Source organism: Chrysochloris asiatica, unplaced genomic scaffold (genome assembly GCF_000296735.1).
Source record: "Chrysochloris asiatica unplaced genomic scaffold, ChrAsi1.0 scaffold00004, whole genome shotgun sequence".
In the NCBI taxonomy this organism is placed as follows: Eukaryota; Metazoa; Chordata; class Mammalia; order Afrosoricida; family Chrysochloridae; genus Chrysochloris; species Chrysochloris asiatica.
The window spans coordinates 2,128,364-2,146,901 of record NW_006408522.1 but is presented as its reverse complement, the minus strand read 5'-3'; the positions used below and the strand labels follow the sequence as shown (position 1 = coordinate 2,146,901).

At 39.6% G+C, this 18,538-nt stretch overlaps 1 protein-coding gene across 1 annotated transcript; it reads right to left on the bottom strand.

Moving 5' to 3' along the window:
* Positions 1-971: 971 nt before the first annotated feature.
* TIPIN (TIMELESS interacting protein) lies at positions 972-13,054 on the bottom strand. The gene is made up of 7 exons (XM_006831514.1): positions 12,920-13,054; positions 12,720-12,798; positions 12,465-12,540; positions 9,084-9,206; positions 8,404-8,467; positions 4,230-4,436; positions 972-1,156 (listed from the first exon to the last, which is right to left on the bottom strand). The coding sequence occupies exons 1-7, from the start codon at positions 13,050-13,052 to the stop codon at positions 972-974; spliced, it is 867 nt and encodes a 288-aa protein (XP_006831577.1). The 5' UTR covers positions 13,053-13,054.
* Positions 13,055-18,538: the final 5,484 nt, after the last annotated feature.

The window sequence follows — 18,538 nt, the reverse complement described above, 5'->3', positions numbered from 1 at the left end:
ACCCAAATACCTCCAGTTTCAACACCACCATTCCTAAGTCTTCCTTATTTCTTAAACTTCCTTTGTCACTATTATACTTGTTCTTCACAAAACTTATTTTCTCTGCTAACTCAAAGGTCTCTCCTATGAATTTCCCTCAACCCCTTTCTATTTCCCACAGTGGTTGGCAAATTTCTTTACAACTAGTCAGAGAGCAGTGCCCTACGTTTTGAAATTCTGTATGTAGCACCTATACAGGCCAGGCAATATGTTGCCTATGTTGTTAAGTGCCATCGAGTCAGTGCCAACCCACAGCGACCCTGTATAGGTTTTTCAAGGAGCAGCTGGTAAGCTTGAACCAACAATCTTGTGATTCAAATGATTTTGCAGTCCAGCGCATTAGCCCATAGCGCCACACCAGGACTCTGCAACCTCCTAAATATTAAAGTGATGCTTCAAAATACATACATATAAACACATGGAAACCATAAACATTTACCAAAAGTGTAAACTGCAGATCTAAATAGTGATGAGAAACTGTCAAACAGCCAGTAAAGACAATTTGTAAAATAACTTTTACTATTTATAAATGGCCATTAGTATTCAGTATCAATTTACATCTTTAAACATCACTCAATTTATTTAAAACAATACATCCAATGACATACTAACAGCTGGAATGGTTTATTAACAGCATTTTATGAAGTCATTAATCTATTTAAAAATTAAAACACTAAGGAGAGTAAAAAGATCTCTAGTTAAAGCTAATAAGAAAATGACATGCATAATTATAAATAAATACCAAAATAAATATCAGGTTTTAAACAAGAATCGACAAAAATTTACTCAGTAAGGATGTCCACTCAACATAAAATATTGTACACGATAACCCTAAACCTGGAGGATAGACAGTTAAAAGACCTTCTCTTAGCGAGGTCTATCCAACTTCAGTTAACATTTCTGGGAGCAGCATACACTTACTATTGCACATCTTAAAAGGACTGGTCCAATTGTGCTTTCTGTAATTTTAATTCCTCTTCTACATTTACAGTATTGGCAACATCGTTATGTGGATTTTCTAGAACATCTTCATTTAGTCTATTTGGCTCTTCTTTGAGATCTTCACTTGTATTAACTTCTTCAAGTGTCTGTACCCTGGGTGTGTCCATTAAAGAGTCTGAAAGAGAGGCCACCATCATCCATTAGAAGAACCTGATCTCATCTTATCTGATAAATATATACATTCATAAGTGAAAGTCAATAAAAATGAAATCTATGATCATTTAATGATATTTATATGCATTTTCTTCTAAATAAACTCTTTTAATGTAAAAGTGCATTTGAAAATTAAAAAGGGTCTTGGAAAGATACTAAATTTGACTTCCTAACACATAGTCAAACATAACAAAGCCTGAAGGGGCAAGATCAGGGGTATAGATGGATGGGGTAGTTTCCCAACACAACGTTTCCAACCCCTAGAGAATGAGCAGGTGTATTGTGACGGGAAAAAATCCCTTGGTTCAACTTCGCTGGCCTTTTTCAGCAGTGCAGTTTTCAATTTTCTTCCAACTTCTTCCTGAATAAGCCCCTTTGGTTGTACTATATCCTTTGAGAAAATCTATTCAGATGTTTCTTTGTAACCATCTCAAATTAGTCACAACCTTCTAATCTGACCTCTCTGATTTAAACTGAGCTGGCCCAGCAGACCCTCTTAGAAGCCATTATTTTAATTAATCCCTTTATTACACACCCTACAGAGACCAAGACAAGAATTTGCCTGTAGCCATCTACTGATTCCAGACATGTAAAAATCACACTTTGTTTGGAAAAAATCCATACATGCATTAACTAGAACCCTAATAGCAGTATGTTTTGACTTATTGTCATATAACTCTTATTTTCCCATTTTAAAAGAAAACATTTGTCTGGAAATGAGGGATTTTACATGCTTATCTTGGAGTCCTGGTGTGGCACTGCAGGATAATACAATGGACTGCAAGCTCAGTTAGAGCTGCAAGGTCAGCAGTTCAAACCCACCAGCTGTTCCTGGAAACCATATATATAGGGTCACTATGAGTCGGAACCGACTCTTAACAACAGCAATAACAACATGCTATTTTGCTCACTTAATTCAAAATAAATTCGTAATTAAAAAAATATATAATTACAGTAAGTTACCTAGTTTTCAAACTCACAGTCTATTTTTAGAAATAAATTTAGGGTAATTTCAAGAGAGGAGATGCTACTGACAACTAATAACCATCAAAAGTGACAGTTCACAACAAAATTGACATAACTGAATTAAGGAGCATTTGAGGACATAGTTTCATTACAGAAAACGCCTCTAAAATCCTCAGAGGATGGAAAAGGCATTCTATGTCTAGGACAGTACCAATAATTAATGTTCATCTGGTATGGCAGGGAGACTAGGAGTACACCCACAAGTACAAAGGTTTGACAAAGCATGTTTACACATAGGTATTTACCTAGTAGGGCAGTATAGGATAAGCACTGAACTGCTAACAAAAAGGTCAGCACTTCAAACCTACCAGCCACTCCTCAGAAACTCCTCCTATGAGTTAGAACCGACTCGATGACACTTATCCAAGAATGTGCTAGAGCATTGTTGTTAAGTGCCGTCAAGTTGTTTCTAACCCTATATAGGGTTTCCGAGGAAATAAATTTTTGCAGGAGCAGAAAGCCTTACCTTTCTCTCTTCAAGGGTGGCTGATGGGCTTGAACTGCTGACCTTATAGTTCACAGTCCAGTGTTTATTCTAAAGACCCACTGCACTCCTATGATTGAGCATATAGTGATCCAAATTCTGAAAACTTTTAACCATTTCATTACCAAACCTCTTGAGGGAATGAGTTGCTGGGTCTGGGGGGCTCAGGACCATAGTCTCAGGGGACACTCTGGTCAAATGGCGTAACATAGTCCATAGAGTCTACATCCTACTTTTATGAGCAGTGACTGGCATTTTAAAAGCTCATGAGCAGGTATCTAAGGTGCAACTATTAGTCTCTTCCTGTGTGAAAAAAAAGAAGAGAGGAAAGCTGAAGACGGGTGGAATCAACTGGTCCAACGGAGCAGGTGAACAACAGTCACCAAGACTCTAAGACCAGACACAGATGGTGCCCAGCTACCACTGCTCTGAAAGGCATCACCTTAGAAAGCCCTGAAGAGAGTGGAAGAAAATATGGAATGAAACTCAAAATTATAAAAAAGATCAGGCTTACTGGTCATAGAGACTAGAGGAACCTGAGACTGGCCCTCAGTCACCCTTCAAGTCTGGAGCTGAACTCACCCTCGTGGCAATTTTCAGTGAAGCAGTAGGTAGGTATACAGGGGTGACAACAACACTAGTTGAGGTATGCACATCACACCTCAAAAAAACACCACAGATCGAAAGGGCAGCATTTACCTAAAGGTGAAATCAGAAGGACTGGGAAAGAAGGTAGCATGGAAAAAGAATCATAGGGAAGAAGTGGGTAATGAAGTTACATAGAAGGGTTGCAATCAGTGAACTGATTTGTCGAGTGTCAAACTGATGATCTGCTCTGTAAACCTTCACTCAATTCATAATAAAAAGTTAAATAACAAAACAAATCAAAAACATTGCTACCAAAGAAACACATTAGGGTTCATAATTATGATCCTAAACAAGGAAATTATGTCATTTAAGGAATCAAAGAATATATTTTTGAAGGATTTAGAATCAATTTTAAATGGTAACTTTTAAGAGGCACTCAGCTATCTAAAAAATAACTTCAACTTACTTCTTTGTAGATTCCAAATAGTTAAACATAAACACACACACATCTCTCTCTCTCTCTCAAATATACAGACTTAAAATACTCTATCACATTCTTCTATTCCTAGCGGCATTTACAATAAGCACTGGACTGCAAACCACGAGGTCTGCTATTTGACTCCACCAGCTGCTCCATGGGAGAACGATGAGGCTTTCTGCTCTGCAAAGATTTAAAAAGCCTTGGAAACCCTATACAGTATACAGGGTTGCTATGAGTCGGAACCAACTCAACAGCACAACAACTATTCCCCCAAATAAAATACCTCTTGTTGTTAAGCGCCTTCGAGTTGGTTCCAACTCATAGCCACCCTGTATAGGGTTTCTGAAGAACAGCTGGGGGGTTTGAACTGTGGACCTTGTGGTTCGCAGTCCAATGTTGATCCAACATGCCCCTGGTATACAAATAGTAGCACATAAAACCTAGCATAAAATTTACCATTTCCTGGGTTCTGACTGTTACTCAGTAGCTTTGCCTGTCTTCTTTCCAAGGCCAGTTGTTTATTTCTCTCAATTCTTTGCTGTTGCTCTTCTGTTAAGCTTGTACTTGGTTCAGAAGGACACCTCTCACTGTCAGATGAGTTTGTCAAAAAGGGATCAAATTCAGTAGCAGTTATATCATGGCCATTATTTTCTCCTACTTCTTCTGTAGTAAAGAAGAAAAAGTTAGTTAATATGTAATCTGTAGTATTAAACTAGTTCAAGACCATATGGAGTTATTAAATAAAAATCATCTTAATGTAGTAAGATGCCAGACCAGAAATAATTTTTTGAGGTTATGAATATATTGCTAATATATGGTTGATTAAAATATGGAGGATTATTTATGAATCACATGAAAGTATTTTCAATTCCATGGAAATGTTAATTTAGAAATATGCATGAAAGGGGAAATTCTTAGTTATAATAAAAATATTTTATACTTGGGCTAATAAGAGTCTGACAAATCTAACCATAGCTTTTTGTTCTATATTAAACCAACATATTTTAATAGCTTGCCATAGTGCCTATGTGGTACACAATAATTATTTTATTTTATACAGTAAAGACAGGCACAAAACAGATCTCTGGACATATTTCAAAGTTAATTTTTAAAAACTGAGTGCTCTCTATATTAGTCTTGTTGTTGTTGTTAAGTGCTGTCGAGTCGGTTCCAACCCATAGCGACCTTGTACAGGGTTTCCTAGAGTGTAAATCTTTACGGGAGTAGAAAGCCTCATCTTTCTCCTGCGGAGTGGCTGGTAGTTTCGAACCGCTGACCTTAAGGTTCGCAGCCCGATTCGTAACCACTATGCTACCAGAGCTCATTATTAGTCTTAACAAACTCTAAATCTGTGTACACCAGTTACCTCAGGTAGGATGCCCCCACAATGATCCACAGTGGTTCCAAAAATAAATATTAGACATTCCTTTTATATTTTATTTAAGAATTAAGGAAAAATACTGCAAGGTCAGCGGCTCAAACACATCAGCGGCTCAAACACATCAGCTGCTCCTCAGAAACCCTATACAGGATCGCCACAAGTCAAAACTAACTCAACAGCACTTAATAACAACAATATATTTAAAATGAGCATTGACACTGGTGGACAGTCATTTGTGCGCATGGTAGTTACTGTTTTGTCTTTGAGCTATTCCGTATGAACACTGGCAGCTCCATACTGAAGGCTGGGACAGGCAGTTTGTCATTTCAGCATATCCTAAAAATTAAGGTGACTGGCAAATACTATGTTTCTTGAGTTTAAAACAAAATGTACAAGTGGTCACATAAAAAGATTTTTGCAAAATAATGTTAACACCTGCACACAGAAGACAAGTGAAAAAAAGCAAAGATTAAGAAAATGGCAGAGCTGGCATTTCACTTTCAACATCAGCCACATTCTGGGGTTAAAAAATAACTTCATCAGATCTGACAAGTAGCCCAAAAATTATAAATCACTCAAAATATGTACAAATTTACATATACCATCCCTGTCCTTTGTATATTTTATTTTATGCATTGATATATTAGCTAATGATAGGCAAAAAATTTTTTTTAAAGCTATCACAATTAGCAACCTATTTAAAACACGAACACAACCCTTTACAATGAAGTTTCCTCCTTAATACTGAAAGACAAAAACACCACAAACACTTTTCCTTCCTGATGTAGGAAAAAATATGACAAGAAATTAAACCATATTTTTTTGCCAGGAAATATTGAGTACATTTAGACAACATTGCTATAGAAGTTAAGAGGCAATATATGGTGTTTCTAATATACTTCACCTTACAGGAGTCCTGGTGTGGAGCTGTAAGATAAGCACTCAACCACAAGGTCAATGGTTCAAACTCACCAGCCGTTCCTAGGAAACCCTATACAGGGTCGCTATGAGTCAGAACCCACTTGACAGCACTTAACAACAACAGGGCTTATAAGATTCTGAATCAATAATAACTAAAGACACAAAGACCAAAAATGACCTCTTTAATATGGAAAATATTGATGGACAGCAGCTTGCCTCTTTGATTAGGATAAAAATGGGATAAAAAAAAAAAAAGGAAGCATCATATATAAAATTCATTGACTGCAACATTCATAGGCAAGTTGTTATGGCAAAGAATCTGAAGGATGTCATCATTGTGGTACAGACAGTAAATTATATAGAAATTAAAGGGGAAAGAGTACTATGGAAGAAAAAAAAAATCAAGAATGGAAGGGCGTGAAATTTTGGGTGGAGGGAAACTACATTGAATAGAAATATGAGCAGTTTAATGAGGATATCAAAGTTAGCCATGCAGTGATGTGTCAGAAACAGGGAAGTGGATAATGTTCCATACAAAATGAGTTGTAAAGTGCCGGTGATTTGGTTCTGACTCACAGCAACCCTGAATGCATAGGTTTTCTGAGGAGGAGCTGGTGGGTTTAAACTGCTAACCTTGAGGACAGCAATCTAGTGTTGATCTTACAGCACCACACCAGGACTCTTATGAAGTAAGAGACCTGATTTTATTCACTTTTATCCCTAAACCTTTAGTACAGAGTGGGCAGTTCAAAAAGTGGTGCCGAATAATCTAACCCAGTGGCGTATGTGCTGTGGGAATTTATACATAACAATCAATCTATGATCCCACTACTTGGCAGTTTAACAACATGGGCCATGATTCTCAGTGGTCGGGCAGTTATATAATGATATAAATTGGCAGTAATGAGTCATCCTCTATTCTGTAATCTGATTTGGTCATCCTCCATTTTTACATAACACCGATTTTCACATAGCAGCCTGGTCTTTAGAACGTAACCATATTGGTAAATGAGGAGTGGGTATTATTTCTTTTCATATACCAAAGCCCATGCCATCATATGTTATTGTTGCTGCTGTTAAGTGCCATCGAGTTAGTTCCAACTTATAGCGACCCTGTCCTGGGTTTCCAAGAAGCAGCTGGTGAGTTTACAGTGCCGACCTTGCGGTTCAAACAGACTTTGAGGTCAAGTGCTTATTCTATGGCACCACATTAGGTGTCATCACATGGGTTCTGACTCATAGCAACCCTATGCACAACAGAACAAAATACTGCCCAGTCCTGCGCCAGCCTCACAACTGTTATTATACTTGGTCCCATAGTTGCTGCATCTTGTTGGGGTCTTCCTCTTTTTCACTGACCCTCCACTTTACCAACACAATGTCCTTCTCTGGGGACTGATCCCTTCTGATACATGTCCACAGTATGAGAGATGAAGTCTCCCTATCCTGGCTTCTAAGGAGCATTCTGTTTGTACTAATCCCAACATATACCTTAGCTTACCAAAAAATGTAGATTCACTAGGCTTTTTAAATCATATTTCTTCACACACTTTTAAATGCAAGTTATAAATAACTATAGAAGAGTCTATATGTAGAATCTTAATTATCTTCTACTACATTTATTATGAGTTTGAAAATAGCACAAACATGTATGGAGCCATCGCACAGGAAATCTGATCACTCTACAGACCCTGTCGGCAGGAACCATCTGTTTTGATGTGTGTGACTGTCTATGGTTGCATTGTACAACTAACAATGCAATCAATACCAGGAACAGTCACTTAGGTCTCACCAGAATCCTATGTCTAGGAGCTGCACTGAGTGAAATGCAAACGATTTCATCATCAAATTATTCTAAGTTCCCAGAGGTATTTTTTTATACAAGAAGCACAGAGGCTCTATAGGATAAACACTGGAATGCAAACCACTCAGTTGTCAGTTTGAGCTCACCAGCTGCTCCATGGAAGAAAGATGAGGCTTTCTGCTCTCGCAAAGATTTACTGCCTGAGAAACCTCATGGTCCCAATGAGTTGGAACTGACTCAACAGCACTTAGCAACGTTTTTTATAAAGGATCAACAGATCACCATCAGAGTCCTCAAAAGGTCCTGGTCTAAGGTAAAAAATATTTTTTTAACATTTCTAAAGGCATTGCAACCAGGTCATTAAGAAACAAAATTTCAGATATACCAAGGCATTTTAACCCATACCTAGATTATAATTTACTGTATTTTAATTACGTACCTAGAACCTGTAATACTGCTTACCCAAATTAGATCAATTTCTAAGAAGCAAAATTATTATAAATTAGATAAACTTATAATCTTACCATTATTGTTAATAAAATCTTCATGTAAAATAGGGAGGTCAAGACGAATTCGTTTTAAACAGGTCTGAAAATATTAAAAAGATATTTTTACATTTTCACCAATAATATTAAAGGTGGAAGGAAATGGTCATTTAATCATTTCTCAATTTCAAAATACTTATTTTTCAAATAACTTACTGAATTACAAGTTAAGTTGCTAACTGAAAGGTTAGCAATTTGAATCTGCCAGCTGCTCTGAGGGAGAAAGATGAGTCTTTCTGCTCCCATAAAGATTTACAGCCTTGAAAACCCTATATAGCGTAGCAGAGTCACAACTGACTCACCACCGCCACCTACAAAGCAGATTTCAAAATGAAAACCCCAAACAGCTATTTAGAAGGATTAGAAAAAAAATAAAAGACAGAAAAGCTTTTATAAGAATATCCACTGAGTAATCCTATTATTGCTGTTAAGTGCATTCGAGTTAGTTCTGACCCCGTATAGGGTTTTCAAGGACCAGCTAGTGTGTTTGAACTGCCAACCATGTGGCTCATAGTCCAGTGCTGATCCTACAGAGTATTCCTACTGCTGTTCTAACCTCACCAAAATATAATCAGAAATTTCTTTACTGTACTTATGTTAACTCTATGCTTGTGCTATTTGGCATTGTGAATGATACTCAGAATAATCTCAACACTTACCTGAACTTCCTTTTTATTTCCTAGGTATTCAACTCTGTCAACAAAATCCTCAAACTGCAGTTTAGGGAATAGCCTATGTGCCCAGTGTTCCATCTGTCTGATTAGCTTCTTTAAGTCTTCAGCCTGGTACATAAAAAATAAAAATGCTAATTAGACCCCATAAGTGATTTTAGAATTGAAAAGTGTTGAAAAACTTTCAGGAGCTTTAAGAGAAAATATATTTGTAAGAGCTTAAAGAACTAGAGTGTAAACAACACTGGATATATTTTAATTGGAGACAAAAGCTGTGTGAAAACTTAATCAAAGGTTAAAAGATAATCACACGTGTCTCTAAAGAACTAAAAAGTTTAAAAATAAGCTTTAATAAAATGTAAAAACTTTTTAGGAATAATTAAACATAGTGACAGGTCCCTAAAGCATATATAAATAAAGTATTGAGAATTCAACACTCAAAAATCTCAAGGACAAAGTATCAAGAATCAGCAAAGAACAGTTTAACCATTTGCACACCATATCATCTCCCTGTATTTGAAATTCCAATCAGCATTAAGATGAAAATCAAAGCTTAAACTTGATAAACAAAATGTTGTTGTTAAGTGCCATAGAGTTGGTTCTGACACACAGCAACGCTGTATAGGGTTTCCAAGGAGCGGCTATTCAAACCAACTTTGGCCCAGGATCGGGCAGTGTTTCGTTCTGTTGTGCATAGGGTCACTATGAGTTGGTACCGACTCGATGGCACCTAACAACAAATGCTGTCCAGCACATTAGCTCACCGCCACACCAGGACTCCAAATAAGTATGTTTTCTTGTGTGGTTTTTCATTCTTTACAGTATTTTTTAATGGAAGGGGTTAAGAGAACAGACTCTGCCACTGAGGATGGATGACCTGGAAATTATTGCTCTGAGGTAATCTTTAAACCTTAATGTAAAACTATCCCCTGAAGTTATCTGTAAACACAGACAATAGTTTAGCCTAATTAGTAAAAATTGCTTGCCTTGAGCATTGTGTTCTTCTAAAGAATTAGAATGTGTATGTGACCAAACTGACAACAGCAACTGGAAAGGTAAATGAGAAGCTTAGAAGACAGTTTAAGGTGCTGGAATATTGTAGAAAAGCAGAGTGGTCACACAACTTGAAGAGTGTGATAAGTATCGATGAATTGTATATGTAGAAAATTGAATTGGTGTATTTTTGCTGGTTGCAGCACTTTGAACTAGTTCAAAATGATTTAGTAACTGCCGACCCATACAAGGGCTGAGTAGGTAACTAACAGTTATACAAAATGTATATCCTTCATATACGTTAATTTATTCAATAAAGGATTTATTATGAATATGATTAAGACTTCAAAAGTTCAAATCACAAGTTCATTACTATTAAGTGCCTTTGAGTCAGTTCCAACTCATGCGTGAGTAGTGACCCTGGTGAATTTGAACTGCTGACCTTACAGTTCAAACCGACCTTGTGGTCTAGTGCTTTATCCTACAGCACTGCACCAAGTCTCCTGAAAATTTCACCAAAGATAATGCATTAGTTAATCTGGTTATGGAATCCTGGTATGGCGCTGAGGGTTAATGCGCCAGACTGCAAAGCCGTTTAAACAGCAAGGTCGGCAGTTCAAGCTCACCAGCTGCTCCCTGGAAACCCTATACAGGGTCGCTATGGGTCAGAATTGACTCGATGGCACTTAACAACAACAATCTGGTTTTGGAGTCCTGGTGTGGTGCTGTAGGATCAGCACTTGACTGCTAACCACAAGATTGGCAGTTCAATCCCACCAGCCACTCCCTGGAAACCCAATACAGGGTCACTGAGTTGAAACCAACTCTACAGCACTTGACAGCAACAATCTGGTTATGGATTTTGAAATATCCAGATTTAAGTTTACTTTTGTGGCAAAAAATACTTAGGTTTATATTCTCTTTCTATCCAATTAAGCTGAGCAAATGCACCAGGATTTTCAGTCTCTCGGGTTTGGTATCTTGGGATTAGTTCTGACTCTTGTTTTATCATGTCAAGTCCTGTATGTTTTACACCTGTCTACTACTACCTCATCCAAACTATATCACCTTATCCTAGTATCAGTACAGTCCCCCCACCCAATAGTTGCCTGCCTCTAGCCTCTTCCTTCCAAATTATCCAGCATACTACAATACTCCATTTAAATGGCACCGTTGGACTAACAATGTTCTACCTAACTATAAAACAGAAAGTTTTAGCACTGAAAACTCATAGTTTCCTTAACTAGATGATAAAACCAATGCCTCAAACTCCACAGGTTGAGAATTAATAGAGAATTAATTACTAAAACACTCTATAAATTGCAAAGCTCTATATATATAGGAGCTCTGGTAGTGTAGTGGTTACGAATCGGGCTATGAGCCGCAAGGTCAGCAGTTCGAAACTACCAGAGGTTCCGCGGGAGAAAGATGAGGCGGTCTGCTCCCATAAAGATTTACAGCCTTGGAAACCCTGTGTAGGGTCACTATGAGTTGGAACCGACTCCACGGCACTTAACAACAACAACAACATAAAAAGATTATCTGCCAAGAAACTGTATCTATACATCTACATTATTCAAAGATAAAAGAATTTTGAAATGTACATTTGTATAGGAGTTGACAGTTCTTAAATATCTTCATTTTCAATAAAACTTCACTGATGAGTCACAGTGTGAAACTATAGGATAAGCACTAGAGTACTAACCACAAAGGTCATCAATTCAAACCCACCAACTGCTCCATAGATGAGCAGTTCTGCTCCTGCAAAGATTTACAGCCTCAGTAGCCCTATGTTGTTGTTGTTAAATGCCACCGAATTGGTTCCGACTCACAGTGACCCAGTATAGGGTTTCCAAGGAGCAGCTGGTGGGTTTGAACTGCTGACCTTGTGATTCACAGCCCAGTTTTGATCCTAAAGTGCCATACCAGGAGTCCTATATAGGGCCACTATGAGTTAGAACCAATCTCTAACACCTAACAAAAACGTTATGAATCAGGCACTGCACCAGATCTTGGGTACACATAAGTGGCCAATACAGGCATAGTCCCTGCCCCGCTGAAGCTTAAAATAACTCTTTGAAACAGGCACAGTTCATTTCTCTAAATTATAAAGCACAAACTCAGGTGTAGAGACGTAACTACATTTCCTAGAATTACAGTTTATATAGTGGTAAAAAGAAACTAGAAGATATGCTTTTAGTCATGTGACAGTGCCCTTCCTACTACATTACTGTAAAAACAAACAACTACATTGTTGTTTCTAAAAGGTAGGATAAATGACAATATCAGTCAAGAGATTCTTAAGCGCAAAATACTGGAGTCCATAGTTTGATCTTTAAAAAATGAAAAAATCTTGAATAAAAAGACATTTCTTACCTCATGACCTTTACCTTTGAATTTTGTTTTATCAAACACATGCCTTAAGGTTGGAAGCCCTCTCTCTGAAATTAATCTGTGAATAGAAATAGATTTTAAATTTCAAGTTTTCTGGAGCCATTAAGTATAAACCAAGATCCTAAGAAGAAAGAATTATTTTCTGAACTTTAAAAAAAAAAATGTCTTTAAGACATATCTAATCTGCAAATCATCCCATAAAGCAACAGTATATAAAGTATAAGGAACTAGTAGTACCTCTGAGCATCCAGCTTGGGGATATTCCTTTTAACGGTTCTCTTTGGAGGCACAGGGACAGGTGCTCCTCTCTCTGCCTCTGGTGAAACAAACCAAAATTTCCTATTAAAGATTTTAAGTCTCGTTCATAAAACACACCATTTCTAATCTGATAGGTAGACAACTGAACATGGACACTGTCTGAAACTCCTTGTACAGACCTTCATCAGGGTCAGCTTCTTCGCCATTTTCTCTCTCTGGAGAGCCTGGAGGTGGGAAAGGAGGGAAAGTTTCATCTTCCACATGTTCATAATCCGGTAGCTCAAGAAAGCCATTTTCCTGTGGCTCCACCATCTTTTCCTTCTAGGGGAGGGGAAAAAATTTTTTTTTTTCCATCCAAATAGTCTTTCTGTTACTGTCAAGTTCCATCTGCAGCAAAATTCAAGCATTTAAATCAATTATACCACATTTTAAACTCACATCATAAAAAGTAAAGAAGATATATAAAGATGGGGGGAAATTTGGGCTACAAATCAGAACTGAGTTGTTTTGGGGTTTTGTTTTGTTTTTTTCAGTGTTCCCCTATCTACCTTGTTCTTTCATCCCCACCCTTCTTGTGCATTGCCCTCCCCAACACCTGAACTATGTGTCAGAACTGAGTTTGAAGATAGACCCTTATCAATAAATGTTGTTAGGTGCCGTCAAGTTAGTTCCAACTCACAGTGACCCTGAATAGGGTTTCCAAGAAGCAACAAGTGGGTTTGAACTACCAACTTTATAGTTCGCAGTCCAGAAGATTGCTGTTGTTAAGTGCCATTGAATTGGTTCTGACTCATAGCAACCCTGTATAAGATTTCCGAGGAGTGGCTGGTGAGTTTGAACCTTGAGGTAAGCAAACAGCTGTGGTTGTTGTTGAATCTTCTAGGTAAGAAGCGGGTATCTTCTAGGTAAAGATTTTCTTTGATGAAAATGTTGGTATCATCTTACTTGACCTCTTAGCAACAGCTGACAATTCTCATCAGTTCCTTTTTCTTGAAAAATGTTTTCCTTGATTTCTAAATACAATATTCACCTGATTTTCCTCCCTTTCTGGACACTCTTCGTAAGTCTTCTTTGCAGGCTCGACTTTTTCTAACTTGACAATTAAAGACTACGTTCTGGGCCCTCTTCATTCACATATGCACATGGTGTTAATAAGTATGTATTATTTATAGATGATTAATGTTAAGACTCCTATTTTGGTGCTGCAGGATTAGCCCTGGACTGTGAATTACAAGGTCTGTAGTTCAAACCTACCAGCTGCTCCTCGGAAACCCTATACAGAGTCGCTATGAATCACACTCAACTCCAGGTCCTGGTGTAACACTGTGGGTTAATGCGCTGGACTGCAAAGTCGGCAGTTCAAGTTCACTAGCTACTCCTCAGAAACCCTATACAGAGTCGCTATGAATCACACTCAACTCCAGGTCCTGGTGTAACACTGTGGGTTAATGCGCTGGACTGCAAAGTCGGCAGTTCAAGTTCACTAGCTACTCCTCAGAAACCCTATACAGAGTCGCTATGGGTCAGAACCGACTCAACAGCAACGTTGATCTCCAACTTAAGCCTTCAACTTCCCACTTGAGAACCCCTCAGTGTAACTCATGGACAAAACTCAACTTTTGACATTTTCTCAACTCAGTGAACATCTAACCATAAAGAACATCTAAGCATCAAGAACATGCAAGTGGTTCTTGATGCTTTCTTCTCTACATCCCACATATACAGTCCATTATACTTCCTATATAGCACCGTGAAGTTGATTCTAACTCAGAGACCCTTATAGGGTTTCTGAGGAGAGACTGGTAAGTTTGAACCATAGACCTTGCAGCACTTCAGTGCCTATCATACAGCACCACACCAGGACTCCAATACTACAACTAGACGTTTAGAGACGTAAATCTAATCACATTACGGCATGGTTTAAATATTTCATAGAGGCTTCCTTCCAATCTCTCTCACCTCAGTTCTCACCACTCTCCATCTTTTTTCTTTAGCACTTAACAACAATATAATACTCATGGGCTCCTGATGTTGCGTACTGTAGGATCAGCATTGGTCTGTAAACCACAAGGTTCCACCAACTAGCTGCTCCTTGGAAACTCTATACAGGGTGGCTATGAATCAGAACTGACACCACGGAACATTAACAAATAAAGTGTAACAGACTCATGGCAATAAACAACATAATACTCACTGGGGAGTACAATGGCTCCATCTGCTATGCAATGGACTGGGAACCATAAGATCCACCATTCAAACCCAACACCCATTCCTCAGGAGAACTGTGAGGCTTTCTGCCTCCTTGAGGATTTAAAGCCGTGGAAACCCTATGCAGGGTCACTCTCTTTGAGTTGGAAACGACTTGAGGGTACTTAACAACAAAAAGCTCTGGTAGCGTAGGGGTTACGAGTTGGGCTGCTAACCTCAAGTTCAGCAGTTCGAAACTACCAGCCAGCCATTCCACAGGAGAAAGATGAGGCTTTCTGCTCCCATAAAGATTTACAACCTTAGAAAGCCCATACTGGGTCATTATGAGTCGGAATCAACTCCACAGCACACCACCAGAGTATCAAATACTCCTTTTTCTCCTTTATCACTGCACTTACTCAGTTCCAATATTAGGTCCAATTTGTGTGATTACTCGATGCTTGTCCCAGGTTACTAGACTGTGGCTATGAAAGGTCAAAGGTCAGGTAGGTCTGTCTGTGCTCATCATTGTAACCCCAATACTGCTACACAGCAGGTACTCAATTAAATTTATAGAATTAATGAAAGAATCCCAAAAGTTCCTCCTAACTGTAAAACCCCTGAACCTAAATGATGTCTAAAGTCTCTTCAATTCTAAATTTCTGACCCACTCACTGACAGTGAGTTGATTCCAACAAATAATGACCCTATGTAGGAGCAGAAAGCCTCATCTTTCTCCCTTGGAGCAGCTGGTGGGTTTGAACTGCTGACCTTTAGTTAGCAGTCCAGTGCTTATCCTACAGTGCCACAAGGGCTCCTCAAATTTGACAGTTAAGTATTTAAGAACAAAGTATCAACTCCTGATGACTGCCCACTGTTATCTTCAAGTAGTACAAGAACCACCTGTGGATTTTCAAAACTAGGAGGGCAGAGGTCAAATAATTTAAAGTAGATGTCCATCTACAAAGCTTATATTTAGCCCCATTCTTGTTACGCCCTCTAGGGAGAAGTGGGGTTCAGATCTTTGAGACATTCACGGATATTTGTTTTTGATGAAGGTGTACAAAAGGTATGGAGTACTATTGGGGCCCCAACTAAGAAAGTGACCAAGCATGGGATTGGGACTGTCAGTAAACTGCCTTTTCTGTTAATATTACAAAAAATAACTGTTTCTTACACTAACAATGACTGCATACGCTGTCATTTCAGTCATTGATCAGATGGAAACTACCAACGGTTCCGCGGGAGAAAGATAGACCTTTTACTCCCGTAAATATTGACAGCTTCAGCCACAGCACACTACCACCACCACCTATAGTCCTTAAAGGGGTCCTGGCGGCGCAGTGGTCAAGCCTTCGGCTACCACCTGAGAGACTGACAGTTTGAAGCCACCCAGCAGGTCCGAGAGCGACAGGCCTGGCAATGTGCTCCCGTCCAGATTGTGGTTAAGGGCCATCGAGTCTGTTTCCGACGCCTAACGTTCCCAAGAAGGGCTGGCGGGTTTGAACCGGCGACTGTGAGGTTATCAATCCAGTGTGGAGTAGTTTTGCTCTGTCGCCTGGGGAGGGGGAGGGTTGCTGAAGGAGCTCTGGTCGCGTAGAGGTTATGAATTGGGCTGCGAACCGCAAGGTCAGCAGTTCGGAACTACCAGCTGTACCATGGGAGAAAAAGATGAGGCTTTCTGCTCCCGTAAAGATTTACAGCCTCAGAAACCCAGTTCAGGGTCGCTATGAGTCGGAACCGACTCCACGGCACATAACAACAACAATGGGGTCGCTGAGTCGAAATCACTCCACCGCACCAAACTGGTCCTCAAACTGCCACAGGAGTGACGGGCACAAAGACACGAGTGTCCAAACCGCCATTAGCTTAACTCACGTCCAACTCTGTAAGTCCCAACGGAAGTCCTACCAGGATACCCCGACACCCCCCTTTGCTAGGACCTCCAAAAGTACTAACGCTTCCCTCTTCTACTCCAAATTCGCTGTCGTCTGCCTCATTCTTCCACATTCGCAGGGTCCGGGGCGACGCCGGCTGCAGCGACGGCGCAGGAACACGTCCCCTTCCTCTTAAAGGTTCGGCTAGTGGTGGAGCCGCGGGTTAAACGCTGAACTGCTGAAGTTCTGCGATAGACGGTTCAAACGTACCAGTCGCTCCGCGGGGAAAACATGAATCTGTCTGTCTGCTCTGGTAAAGGTCTAGAATCTCCGAAACGCAAAGGAGCAGTTCTACCCTGTCCTACAGGGTCAAGAGTCAGTGGGTTTAGTTTTGCTTTAGATTCGAAACATAAACTGGTAATATTACCCGGCCTCGACCCCTCCCGCCTTGCTCCTCACAGGTACAGCAGATCTGCTCAGAACTCCCATTCCCGCAAAGGCCGCGTCCGCCTAGATCCTATCGCCTAGCCTTCTTACCCACTTCTGCAATTCCACAGCTCTTTCGTTCCTACGCCTGGCTCCCAGAGCCGTCTCTCCGCTTCTAAAGCCTCACTAACCGCCCAGCAAGAGCTCACCTCACACAAACTGAAAACAGGAACAGGCTTGTGCGTGGCGTGGCGGGAACCCGTGCCTCTCGCGAGACTCTGCCATTCCCGCCGAGAGGAGAGGTCTCGGAATTTGGCGCCAAATCTGCGGACCGCCCTGGAGCGGCCCCTCCCCCTAGCCAGCTTCCTTCGGTCCCGCCCACCTACGCCTTCCATGTTTTTTTCCGTGCTGCCAGCCCTGTGGCTCCAACTCCTCACCGCTTACGCTGTCCTGAATACTTTGAAATTTAACTCCTTTATTTGCAAGAACTTTATATTTGTTACGCTTTAGGTACACAGTTGTTGTGTCAGGCCAGTCAATTCTGACTCATAGCAATGGCAATTTGTTAACAATCCAATGAAACAACAGTCAAGTTGACGTAATACTCTATGTGTCAGAATAGAATTGTGTGCCGTGAAATTTCTCATAATGGCTGATTTTTTTTTGTTGTTGTTGCCACTGTGTCAGTCCATTTCATTGGGGATCTTCCTGTTTTTCGCTGACCCTCAACTTTTCCAAGCATAATGTTCTTCTCCAGAAACTGCTCTTTCCTAACTGTATGTCCCACGTACGACATACAAAATCTCATCATCATCCCTTCTAAGAAGCATTTTGGTTGTTCTTCTAAAACAGATGTTTGTTCTTCTGGCAAACAAATTTCAATATTCTTCTCCAACACCATAATTCAAATGCATCTATTCTTCTGTGATCTTCCTTATGAATAGTCAAACTTTTACATGCATATAAGGCAATTGAAAACACCATGGCTTAAGTGAAACTTATCAAATCTATTATCTTCCGTCTTGAACACTTTAAAGGTCTTTTGCAGCAGATTTGCTTAATGCAATGCGTTGGTTGATTTCTTGACTGCTGCTTCCATGAACATTGATGGTCAATCCAAAACAAAATGAAGTCTTTCGGCAACTTTAATCTTTTCTCCATTTATCATGATGTTATTTATTGATCCAGTGATGATTTTTGTTTTCTTTATTTGTTGTTGTTGTTGTCAGGTGCCATCGAGTCGGAACCGACTCATAGCGACCCCATGCACAGCAGAACAAAACAATGTCCGATCCTGGGCCAACCTCA